Raw genomic sequence first — 12716 nt, 5'->3', positions numbered from 1 at the left:
GCACAGCATTCCCTCAGATGGCATCTTTACTGGATGTAATAGTTCGAGTCACACTTTGTTGGCTTAAAGTCTGTGGGAGGGCACAACACCCTGAAAACACTTCCATCCTACAAAAGGGCCTTTAGTGTGTGTAACTAGCCCCCTGAGGATACCAAGGAAAACTGTACTTAGAAGTTCATGAGAGGGGCTGAAGAGGCAGCTCAGTGGTTAAGACTGTGTACTGCTTTTGTAGCAGACTCAAGTTCAGTTAGAATTCAGTTCCCAGCACCAAGGGCAGGCAGTTCACAGCTGCCTATAACACCAGCTCCAGAGGGCCCAGTGCCCTCTTCTGACCCCCAACAGTATCTGTACATATGTGACACACACACACACACACACACACACACACACACACACACACACACACACTAAATATAATAATATATACTGTATAATAAAATAAAACAAAAGAATTCCATGGGAGAGCTGCATGTGATGGCATACACATAATCCTGGCACTCTGAAGGCAAAGATGGGGAGTCTCAGGCACAGTTCCTCAGGCACCATCCACCTCTTTTGAGACAGTCTCTCACTGGCCTCAGGCTTCCTGACTCAGTCTGCTATACTGACCATCCAGCTTGCAGCCCAGTGGCCTCCTGGCCCTGCGGCCCCCAGTGCTGGGCTCCCAGGCACACACTGTTGTCACACACCTGTCTTTCTCGATGTGTGCTGGGGATGCAAACTCAAGTCCTCCTGCATCTAAGCTGTCCCCAGTACTGTTTTTTCTTTTTTCAGTCAGGTTCTCATTATGTGATTAAGGCTTGGTTTGAATTTACAAATCCTCCTGCCTCAGCCTAGAGTGCTAGGGTTACAGACTTGCAACACTACATGGTGGGCTGGTTCAATTTTTACAAGGACGGAATACACTTGTAGGTGCTTGCAGGCTGCTGCACTGACTGGGGTGGTGTGGGATGAGGGAAGGTATGGGCATCCATTTTTGTGGATGTTACTGTGTGTGTCGGAGCCATTCAGTTCCTAAAGACTCTGCCAAATGTCTAGGAATATAGTCATCCATTTCTTTCTCTTTTGGGGAGGTGTATGTGCTTGAGACCCAGTCTCACTCTGCAGCTCACTCCTGAACTCCTGGTTCCCTCATCTCGGTGTCTCCTAAGGTGGGGACCACTAGCACTACACTCGACACCTGTCTCTCTAGAGCATTCCTCCATACTGTATCCCCTGTGGGTTTCTGATTTCTACTGACGCTGTCCTCTGTGTGGAAAACATCTCCATACCTGCCTGGATCACAACCCTGTCTCCCACCTCCCACCCTTATTAGACTCCCAGGACCTCTGTGACCTACTCACTTCACCCTCACTGTGCAATCTAGGTAAGCCCAGCTGTGGAGTCCCAGGGCGCTGCCTCTCTTCAGGGCCACTGCCTCTCCTCAGGGTCACTGCATCTCCTCAGGGCTGCTGCCTCTCCTCAGGGACACTGCCTCTTCTTAAGGCCATTGCCTCTCCTCAGGGCTGCTGCCTCTCCTCAGGGCTGCTGCCTCTCCTCAGGGACACCGCCTCTTAAGGCCACTGCCTCTCTCCAGGACCACTGCCTCTCCTCAGGGCCACTGCCTCTTATGGCCACTACCTCTCCTCAGGGCTGCTGCCTCTCAGCCCCTGCCCCTTCTTAAAAGTCCCCGTAGGCTGAGAGGCTCAGGAACTGCCCCCACAGAGAAACAAGTCCTTTGGTTCACCTTGTTAATTTAGAAGATGAAGGGAGAGAAGTGCTCCCTGCATGTGGGTGCAGTGCTCAGGAGAAGGTAGGTTAGCAGTCAGAGCCACTGCAGGGTGGGACAGAGGAGCAGAGGGGCCTCAGGGCACAGGGGACCTCAACAGCACAAGCTCTGAACCCGGGTGATGGCACAGACCTGTCATCCCATCTCTCAGGAGGCTGAGGCTGTGTGTTCTTGTTCTGTACCTCAGTTGCTTCATCAGTTGTATGGAGAGTCACCTCTATGATCCTGTTACAGGCTCTGAGTGACCTCACTTTTATAAATCATTTGGAGAGCAGTCGGCATGAGGTCTGAAGGGAGAAGCACTGTCTAGGTGTGTGGGGCATTGACACACCCACACCCATACCTTTATACTTGCCCATGGGTTTGGCCGTAAATGAATGGTGGGCTGCAAGATGACTGTGGATAAAGATGCTTGCCACGTTTATTGAGGACCTGAGCTCAGTCCCCAGGACCCACCTGATGGAAGGGGAAAACTCATTCCCAAAGTTTGTCTTTTGATCCCAATACACATGAGTGACACACATGCCCACACAAGTATACCTCACACACATACACACCCTAACAATAAAATGAGACTTCAATAAAGTTCAAAACTCAGCCCTTCCTTGGCCTCATTCCTGGTACTAACTGGGAATCCAGTCTTTCCTCCACATCCACAGGATACTGACTCCAGGAAACCCTGCAATACTGAAATCCTTCAAGTAACACTCTGTAGAGCTCACAGAGCGAGCGCTATGCACATCCTCCCTCAGAAGTTCAGTCAGCCTTAAAAGATGCCCAACACCTGACACTGTGTAGTGCTACAGACACCTCGGTCACTTCATTGCCCAGGTTATATGCATGGCTTTGTAAAGTATTTCCATCCCCCAGTTGATGAGAGCTGCAGTATGAAACCCAGGGATATAGAAGATGTGCTCAGTGGTGTTAGGTCCAGGGCCCCTTTCCAGGAGCTGAGGAGCACAATGGCTACATGGCCCTCTGCAGAGCATGTTCAGGGGCTGCCAAGTGCCCATGCAGGATCCACCCTCAAGCTTGAAGAAGACACCTGCAAGGCCCAGGCCCATTGAAAGCCCAAGACATTCTGTCCATCAGCTCCTCTTAGGTGGTGCTTCAAGCATGGTTCTGGGTGGAAACAGATAGCAGCAACACATGATCGCTAACTTCGTCCTATGTGTATCAGTTACAAATACATGCTGTCAGAGGGCAGCATGTGATTGCGCAAGGACACATTCCATCAGGACCAAATTAAACTCAACATTGATTGCCTAGCAAGACAGAATTACAGAAATAGAGTATAAGGGGCTAGGAGCATGGCTCAGCAATAGAGGAATAAACTTGTATCCACCAGTGAGGGGTTGGGGCATGGCTCAGCAGCAGGAGGCTAACCTAGAGTCCCTCAGTGAGGGGTTTGGCCGTGGCCTGTGTGATAACACTATGGGTTCCATCCTCCCAATACTGCAAAAATGAATAACCTTAAAAACTTGGCTAGGGGTAACATGCAACAGACATATGGGTGAATGAACTAGAGAAGCATCCTGCTCAGACACAAGACGAAGCTGTTGTATGAGCCAAGCAGCCAAATTAATTCAATTTGGACGGTTTTAGAAAAAGGATCTCCAGTAAATCTTCCCAAGAGGAGAAAAGGCCAAGTGTACCCATCCATCCACCAGCTCCTTGAGGCGGGAAACATGAGAGAGAAGTTCAGACTGAAGGCTCAGAAACCCAAAGCCAAGGCCAGTTGGCTCTCCATGCACAAGACATTCTTGCTGGCTTCATCCTCACAGGGTGGAGAGTGCCTCTTCACCTGAGCTCTTTTTTGACATGGTCTCACTATGTAGCCTTGGCTGGCCTAGAACTCAGATCCTCCAGCCTCAGTCCTCCAATGCTGGTATTAAAAGCGTGTACCACTCACTACTGAGCTCTTTATGAAAACCTATCTTTCTGTCCATTAAGGTGCTTTCTTCCTGGCTTCAGCCCCATCCCAGGGAAGAGTAGCATCCAGCATCCATGCTGGAGAAGCCTGTGGTTCCTTTGCATACCAGCAAGCAGATGTGTACAACCCAGATGAACAAGAAACAGCCATGCTCCCAGGCCGTACCTTGGCCATGCTGGAACTGTGAGTCTAAGAAGCCTGGTGCAGGCTGGGGTAGGGAGCCATGAAGCTCTCTCAGCAGCTCCACACTGCCGCTTCCCCCCACTTCTCAGCTGACAGCCTCACTGCTCACTCTAAGCTCCAACCCCAAGACCTTGTCAAATGCTCCTCACCTCATTCACAAGTGCATGGTAATTACTGCCTCTGTTAATACTTATTGATGTGCCTGGTAACATGGCACATAGCTGAGGTCTGGAATTCAGATCCCCAGAACTCATGCAAAGGTCAGATGTGCCAGCTCCCAGTCTGACGAAGAGACTGTGCCTCCATGAATAAGGTGGAAGAGAGAGGGACGATGTTATCAACCTCGGGCCTCCACCTGCACGCACACATGTGTGAGCCACATGGGGGGAGGGGTGGAAGAAAACGACTTACAGACCAATTCCAACCAGCAGAGAACAGTGGCGCTCCTCCCCACAGCCACAGCCTGATGGAAGCAGAGTCCAGAAGAATCTAGCTGCAAATACAGAGTAAACAGAGCACATCACAGACATCCTCCCACCTACAAAGGAAGTACTGTTACAAACTCCATCTTACTCGGGAAACCGAGGCACAGAGCGCTGAGGTGGTTGCCCAAGGCCACACAACTTATGTTTAGAAGAATTTGGATTTGGACCCTTGAGACCATTGTTACAGGAAGTATGGAAGCCTCTTGGTTGTGGGGTTGGGTCTGTGACTCAGCCACACCTGTACGGAGTCTTTCCTGTGCCTGCTCTTCCTTTGACTGTAGGGATTGTCTTAGTTTCTGCATGGCCAAGAGCCATTCCAAAATTTTCCTCAGCCATCTTTGCAGACACAAAGAAATCAGCCTCAAACAGGAAGAGGAGGGGCTGTTTCCTATCATTTGACTCTTCTCTAGGAGAAAACCCCTTCCCAGAATTCCCCAGCAAACCAACATGGGACCCCATGTCCCATGTTATGCATGTAACTAGGTCATGAGACCAATACCTCCATAGCAAAGCATCCAGGGAAAGAATTCACTACGGAGCATTTTCTCAGGCTTGGCTAGGAGGCACACTCTGCCACCAGCATCTGTTGAGCAGAGAACAGTTCGTGTTGTCTACGATTCTTTGCTTTAAACAACTTAGCCTCCCATCTCTTCTAGAGAATCTGTTATCATACGTGCGTGTCTTTACTTCTCCATCATCCGTGTATTCGACAAACATTTATTGTGCCAGACGTAACTTTAGGTGCTGATGGGATTCCCTGTCCTCCAGGGTGGCCATGCTGGAGCACCATCTGTGCCCATGTGTGACTGAGTGCTCCACATGCAATCGCTATATCTGATTTTTTGTTGTTGTTTAATTTAAGTCAACTTAAATGTATAATTAAAAGCTGTAGGGAAGCCTTACAATCCCAGCACTTGGAGGTACAAGGCCAGACTGAGCTCCATGGTATTTATTTACACTGTCCCTGTCTCTGTAAGAAATGAGTACTTCCATAAACGCACAGTAAAGTGAAGCTCTATGTGGCCAGTAGTTATATGTGAGTAGCCCAGCTCCTGGAATCCGTGGGACCTGCCATTGGTATCCTTCCACCATGTATAAATGTATGTACCCAGGTACCAGGGAGATGGCTCAGCAATTAAAAACGATGGCTTCTCTTATTGGGGACCCAAGTTTGATTCCCTAGCACCCACATTGAATAGCTCACAACCGCCTGTAACTCCAGCTCCTGGAGAGCTGATACCCTCTTCTGGCCTCCACAGGCAACTACACTCACATGCATAACACACCATCAAGCATACACACATACATGTGATTGAAAATAAAATGAGTCTTAAATACATGTGCTGCAGTCTGGCCTGAGGGCCATCTCTTCTCACAGCAGTTAGAAACCAGGCATGGGAGATGGCTGCCTGTCCTGTGTCCTGTTGGTGCTGCTCTGGGTAGCAGTAATCAGCCTCGCCCTTGGCCCTCAGGGATGCCGCCATCCCTCACATGGACTTCTCTCCCTCTTCTGTGTCCTCACCCTCTTTTCATCTTGACTGCCCCGTGATCTTCCTGCAGCATCCTCCCAAGGGCTGTGATTGGCAGCCTGCTTCCTACTTAGTGTTACTCCTCCAGGTGTCCCTTTTCCACTGTTCCCACCTGCTCAGGGACATTCAGTAGCCTGTCAACCCACCCCTTGTCATGCTGTACCACTCACCCACCAAATATTTAGGAAGCATAAGGTACACTGTCACAGAAAAGGTGGCTATCCTCTTAGAGCTGGCACTGAGGAAGTGACTAACAGAAACAGTGCACTGGGTGCTACTCTGGGCTCACTGGTCTGGATTTGGACAAGAAGGAGTTGAACCAAGAAGTGCAGCTTGGTGAAGAGAAGAAAGTCCAGGATGTCTGAACATCCTGAAAGTTCCTGATGTCTGAACAAGAAGACACTTGGGGGACAGCATTCAGTGAGGGCAGCAAGGGCCAGGCCCTTAGGCAGTATGTCACTATGCAGACCAGCCTGGCCTGGAACTCACAGAGATCCACCTGTCTCTGCCTCCCAAGTGCTGGGAGTAAAGGTGTGGTCACAGTGCCTGGCATTACTGGAAGGCTTTTAACACAGGCATTTCTGCCTCAGCATACCCACCCAGTTCTGACACCCCATGAACCTCCTCCTCCTTCCTAGCTCTTCCCTTCTCTGTTGGCTCCATCTCTTTGACCCACCAAACCCTAGAGACATCTCAGTCCCTCCCTTTCCCACACAGTGCTTACTTCCTGTTTGGATGAGGGGGGTGGGAATCATGTCACTCCTCACCACCAAACCCTCCCCTCAGCTGTTCACTGTGACCTCTAAGGTACTCCCTGAAAGCCTGGTAGCTAAGTTTCTGTTGAATGAGCAAATGGGTTTTTTCTTCTCCCCCGTGACTCCTTCCCCATCCAAATAGTACCATGAGGGTCAAGCTCTGCAGGATAGGGACCTGGGTTCTGGGTTCAAGTTCCTCCTTGGTGTGACTCAGATCTTTGTACTCTGATTTCCATGAGTGCAGGCCGGATGCAGTACACCCAGGCAGGCTCCCTGATGCACAGTGCTCCTGGCAGCTATATATAACCCAAGGCCTCCTTTGTACTCCCACTGCCTCTGCCCTACTTCCAGCCCTCATTAGGACGGCCCGTCTCACAGCTCCTTCCTAACTCAGGCTTCATCACCACCCATCTGTCCTCTCAAGAGGCACTCTCGTCTTCTCCTTGCTCCACAGTCTTCATGGCTCCCACTGTCCCCACAGACCCCAGGATGCAGCCTCCTGGTTTCTCCCAGTTCCTACCATCTTTCTGGGGGAGTGGGCAAAGAGACGGGAGCTCCAACATCTTAGGAGCCAGCTGAAGTCACACTGGCCATGAGAGAAGTCAGTGCTCCCACCATCCTGAGGCCTAGGCCAGCTAAGGCCAAGGTCTCACCGTGAGCACGTTCAGGGTGGCATTGGAGCCTAGGTTTAAGAGTTCATGGCTGTGCCCTGGATCTGAGCTCCTTGGCTCTGTGCTCTCCCGTTTGTGTCTTCATTGTCCTCTTTCCTGCCTCCTGCATCATGAACCACGGAGAAACTTGAACCTGTGCCATGTCCCTGGGGCAGTTTCATGCCCAGCACCACCCTGCCTGTGCCCAGCAGTCATCACTGGACCCCTCCCCCAGGCTCTGGCCTTGCCCCACCCTGCTAAGGGTGGCCTTAAACTCCTTTTGTGTCTTTGGAGAATAATAAGTTTGGGGTGGCTGGAGCAGAATCAGCAAGAAACTGGCCATGGGTGAGGGTGGAGGATGGGGCCGACAGTTCAAGGCTTTGGGGATCAGGAGGAGGACTTCAGCTTTTACTGAGGAAGGTGGGAGCAGACAAGGAACATGACCGGGTTCTGTGACAGTGAGGTGGGGCGTTGGCTTCCGTCCTCAGTACTACACATAATTTAGAGCTGGGATTGTAGCTCAGAGGCTGAGTGTTTGTAGCTGGGAATAGTGGTTCATACCAGTTATCCCAGCACTCTAGAAGTTGAGGCAGGAGAATTGCTTCCACTTCCAGGATCAACATGGACTACAAAGTAAGGACTTGTCCAAAAACAAAACCTGAATCTCCATGTCTGAGGCAGCAGCGGTGAAGACACTGTGTCTCAAACAAGGGCCAAGGCAACTTTAGATCCCCTCACTGGGGATCCTAGACAGGGCTCTATCCCTGAGCCACACCCTAATCCCTCACTGGGGGTCCTAGACAGGGCTCTATCCCTGAGTCACACCCTAATCCCTCACTGGGAATTCTAGGCAGGGGCTGTACTTCTTAGCCATGCCTCCAGCCCAACCTGGATCAGAACACTGAGCTGGTCCCTGCCCCAAGTGATAAAGACCAGTCCCCATTCTGATGTAAATGCCACGGCTTCCCTGGTGTGCCTTTCTCAGCGTTTCTCTCCTTAGCACACATCACTCTGACATTTGATGTGTTTACTGGATTCTCTCAGCTTCCTCCACACACAGAGACCCATAACTCCTTTGCACACACTGAGCAACAGCTTCTGTCTGCACAGAAAGAGGAAAGTGAGGCTCAGAAATAGAACAGTGCCTGTCAGAGGAAATCTGAAAAAGTTCAAAGAAAACTGCAGTCATAATCCCAACAGTCAGCAATCTATGACATCAGAAGAGCAAAACCCAGGCCAGCCTGAGCTATATATGAAAGACACTGTCTTCAAAGAAGTGTGTGTGTGTGTGTGTGTGTGTATGTGTGTGTGTGTGTGATGTTGGCTCATGCTTGCAATTCCATACCTGCAAGGCAAAAGCAAGAGGATTTCTGTCAGTTCAAGGACAGCTTGAGCTACACAATAAGTATGCTGCATTTTGATGCTCTGTCTTAAGTATATGTATATTTGCTATGTGTAGTGAGTGGCTCACACCTTTACTCCCAGCACTTGGGAGGCAGAAGCAGGAGGATCTCTTGAGTCCTAGTCCAGCCTGGTCTACATAGTTAGTTCCAGGCCTACCAAGACTATACAGTGAGACAGTGTCTCAGAAATTGTGAGAGAGAGAGAGAGAGAGAGAGAGAGAGAGAGAGAGAGAGAGTGTGTGTATGCAGACACATGTATGTGTTTAGCATGTATAAAACAAGTAAGTCGGCTGGGCAGTGGTGGCGCATGCCTTTAATCCTAGCACTGGGGAGACAGAGGCAGGCGGATCTCTGTGAGTTCGAGACCAGCCTGGTCTACAAGAGCAAGTTCCAGGATAGCCTCCAAAGCCACAGGGAAACCCTGTCTCGAAAAAACAACAACAACAACAACAAAACCCACAAGCAAGTCGTGGAGAAAGAGAAAAGTGAACAGGGTGTCACTTCCTGCCTCCACTTTGTTGTGTGCTCCAGGCTAGCTGGCCCAGGAGCATCTTGGGATTAGAGATGTGCACCCTACCCACAGGTCCACGAGTGCATGACACACAGGAAGAAAGCGACAGGTATCCGTTACCTCTCCTTCCACAAGACAGGAACCATTACTGTCACGTGACAGGTGGAACTGACCTGGTGATGTCCAGTCACCAGCTGAGGGTCTCATAGCACCATGCGCTGCCTGCCCATCCCCCTACCCCTGCTCCTAACTTTCATGCCTTACCGTTGTTTTCTCCTGCAGCATCTTGGCCACTGTCGGGACGGAGTTTGACCTACGGACACTGAGGGCGGTTCGTGTGCTGCGGCCACTCAAGCTGGTGTCTGGAATCCCAAGTGCGTGAGTCTCCATCCTTCTAGAAGGCCCTGCTTAGGGGCCCCCACTCCCATCAGGACAGGCTACCCCTCAGGGGCTTCCCCAGGAATCAGGTCTAGGAGGTCTCCAGAAGTAAGCCTTAGGCCTCATGCCTTTACTGAGCACTTACAGTCTACCAGGAGTCATGTTTTGCACACAGTTCCTTCAGCACCCACAGCCCATTATATAAACAATGCCAGTGTTTCTGTTTTGGGGGGAGGGTACATAGGCTCAGGTGCCTGAGTAATTGGTCAGGGTCACATGAAAAAGAAGGGGCTGAGTGAGAGTTAGCAAGTAGAACTCCATGCTTGGGTGGTGACCCCGTGGTAGTGACTGTTGGCATTTACTGCATATGAATGGAGCACTGCAGAGAGCCTCCAGTGCTCTCATTTCACCATTGCACTCAGTTGGTGGATACCCACTGCACAGGTGAAAGGGGCAAGGCTCAGAGGAGTCCTGACAGGTGGGTGGAATAAGCACAGGGTCTGTGCATATCCTGCTCCCTTGTTCTCCAGTGATGTATGGGCTTCACACCACAGAGAGGGCTGCAGCACAGGTTCAGGATTCAGTCCCAAGCCAGATGCTCACAGAGGACTGTTTCTACCCCAGTGTCTCACTGGATAGAAATCAAAAAGCAGTTACTCTGGGCACCGGGAGATGGCTCAGTGTGAGGACCTCTGTTTGGTCACAAAGCACCCTTGTAGAAAATCAGGTGTGTCGGTGCATGTCAGCAACTCTAGCACTGGGATTGTGGAGACAGAGGCTCCCTAGAGCTCATGGCCAGTGGCTCTTGCTGAGCCGATGAGTGCCAGGGTTAGTGAGATTTGAGAAGGATACTTGGCATTAACCTCTAGCCTCCACATTCATGCATGTGCACACACATGAATGAACATGTGTGTCCTGTGCAGTCCTTGGCAATTCTACCTGTCCAATATTTTGAACTCTGTTTATCTCCAGGTAGTCACCGAGTTAGGCTCTGTTATCATCACTGTGTTCAGTGTGTCAGCCTCACTGATCAGAGTCACTCCCTCCCAGACTTAAAGAGGTTTCTCTGCTGGGGTTAGTGTCTCTCAGTAGTAGAGTACTTACCTAGCCATCAATGGCTTCTAGCTTTTCCCTCAGCACAATAGGAAAATTTAAAATGAAAATAAAAATAGAGATTTCTGAGCTATCCACCAGCATGCTCCTTTTACAGTGAAAGGAACCCATAGCCAGGCTTGGTGCCCAGCCAGCTCTGTGTTGCATTAGGTTAAGAAGCAGATGACAAGTTAGTATTAACAAGAGGCCCTGGTGAGGAGGATGAGCTAGGTATTTCCTGGTCTTAGTCAGCTTTCTGTTACTGTCATAAAATGCATGAGATGAAGGAGAAAAACAACAAGAAGGTAAAGGCACCTACCGGCCTCAGCTCCGTTCCCAGGACCCACATGGTAGAAGGAGAGCCCTGACTCCTAGGGGTTGTCTGTGCCCTCCATATGTTCACTATGGCACATGTGCTCACATAGATAGATAGATAGATAGATAGATAGATAGATAGATAGATAGAGATTAGTATCGGGAGCAGCTGGAGAGACCACTCAATGGTTAAGAGCACTGACTGCTCTTCCAGAGGATCGGGGTTCAGCTCTCATTGCCTACCTGGCAGCTCACAACAGCCTCTAACTCCAGTGCCCTCTCCTGTCTTCCACAGACACTGGCCCATACACCCACATACATGCAGACAAAACACCCATATGCATACAATAAATGCAAAGGAAAATTTTTAAAAAGAACAGTTTGTTTTTGTTCAGTTTGGAAGGTTGTAATCCTTTGTCATGCTTTGGGCCTTTGGTCCCCTACAGCACATTTTGGTGGGAATGCATAGTCCGTGGCTTTACCACATGGCAGCCAGAAAGGAGAAAATCAAAAGCTTTACACACAGTGACATCCTCCCATGAAGCCCCGCCCCTTAAAGTTCTACACTCCAGTTACTTCACAGGCAGGGAACCAAGACTTTAGCCAGTGGCTTCTGTGTGGACTTATCCAAACCATCAAACTAGCCATGGGCTCTCTGAGAGATTCTGTGTTAGTCAGCCCTCTGTAACTATAACAAAACACCCACAATAATCAACTTAGAAGAAAGGAAGGTTTGCCTGCCTCGGGATGGGTTTCAGCCTGTGCGCTGCCTGCCCTCTTGTGTTAGGCTTGTGGGGAGGCCACACATCATGGTGGGAGCACAAGGCAGAGTAAAATCACTCACCTGGGGTTGGAGAGGTGACTTGGGGATTGAGAACACCTGCTGGTCTTGAATCCAGTTCCCAGTACGCATGTCTGGTAGCTCACAACCTCCTGTAACTCCAGCTCCGGGAGTCCTCTTGTGGCCTCTGATGGCACTACACTCACCTGAACAAACACAAAACACAAATGCAAACGCAGATAAACATGAAAATACATCTTTAGGGGCTGGAGAGATGGTTCAGCAGTCAGGAGAACTGGCTGCTCTTCCAGGTGATGGTGGTTCAATTCCCAGCACCCTCACAGGGACTCACAATTGTCTTTAACTCCATTCCCAGAATATTCAGTACCTTCCTTTGGCCTCTGTGGGTACCAGGCACACAGATGGTGCACCAACATGCTTACAAACCAAACACTCATACACATAAAATAAAAACAAATCATTTAAAATTTTAAGAAATAAAACAACTTACCCATGAAGAATACAGTGAAAGGGCCCTCATTCAATCTGCCCTGTGTCTATGGGTTCCACACTCACTGTCAGCAAGCTGTGGTTGAAAGCACTCGTGAGGGAACAGCCTCATCTGTACTGAGCATGTCTTTCTTTTCACTGAACAACACAGTCTAAATCTACTTACAGTGTTAGCATTGTGTTAGTTGTCAAATGTTACATAGAAGCTGGGTGCAGTGACTCGTGCCCTTGATCCCAGCACTCAGGAGGCAGAGGCAGGCAGATCTCTGTGAGTTTGAGGTCAGCCTGGTCTACAGAGTGAGTTCCAGGACAGCCAGGACGGCACAGAGAAACCCTGTCTCGAAAACAAACAGTTATCTCAAGATTATTGACACAGGAGGTTATGTGTAGACTGTGTAACGGCATCTGCTGTACAGCGCAGAC

At 49.9% G+C, this 12716-nt stretch overlaps 1 protein-coding gene across 2 annotated transcripts in view; it reads left to right on the top strand.

Annotated features, from left to right (window-relative positions):
• The window catches only part of Cacna1a (calcium voltage-gated channel subunit alpha1 A), a 233803-nt gene that overhangs the window by 89889 nt on the left and 131198 nt on the right, over positions 1–12716 (top strand). For both annotated transcript variants that reach the window (XM_035442551.1, XM_035442550.1), the window contains exon 4: positions 9500–9591. In XM_035442551.1, coding sequence (XP_035298442.1) covers positions 9500–9591 — 92 coding nt within the window. The remainder of the gene's footprint in view (positions 1–9499; positions 9592–12716) is intronic.

This window comes from Cricetulus griseus, chromosome 3, assembly GCF_003668045.3.
Source record: "Cricetulus griseus strain 17A/GY chromosome 3, alternate assembly CriGri-PICRH-1.0, whole genome shotgun sequence".
NCBI lineage: Eukaryota > Metazoa > Chordata > Mammalia > Rodentia > Cricetidae > Cricetulus > Cricetulus griseus.
The sequence above is the reverse complement of the archived record's forward strand: the minus strand, read 5'-3'. Positions and strand labels throughout refer to the sequence as shown.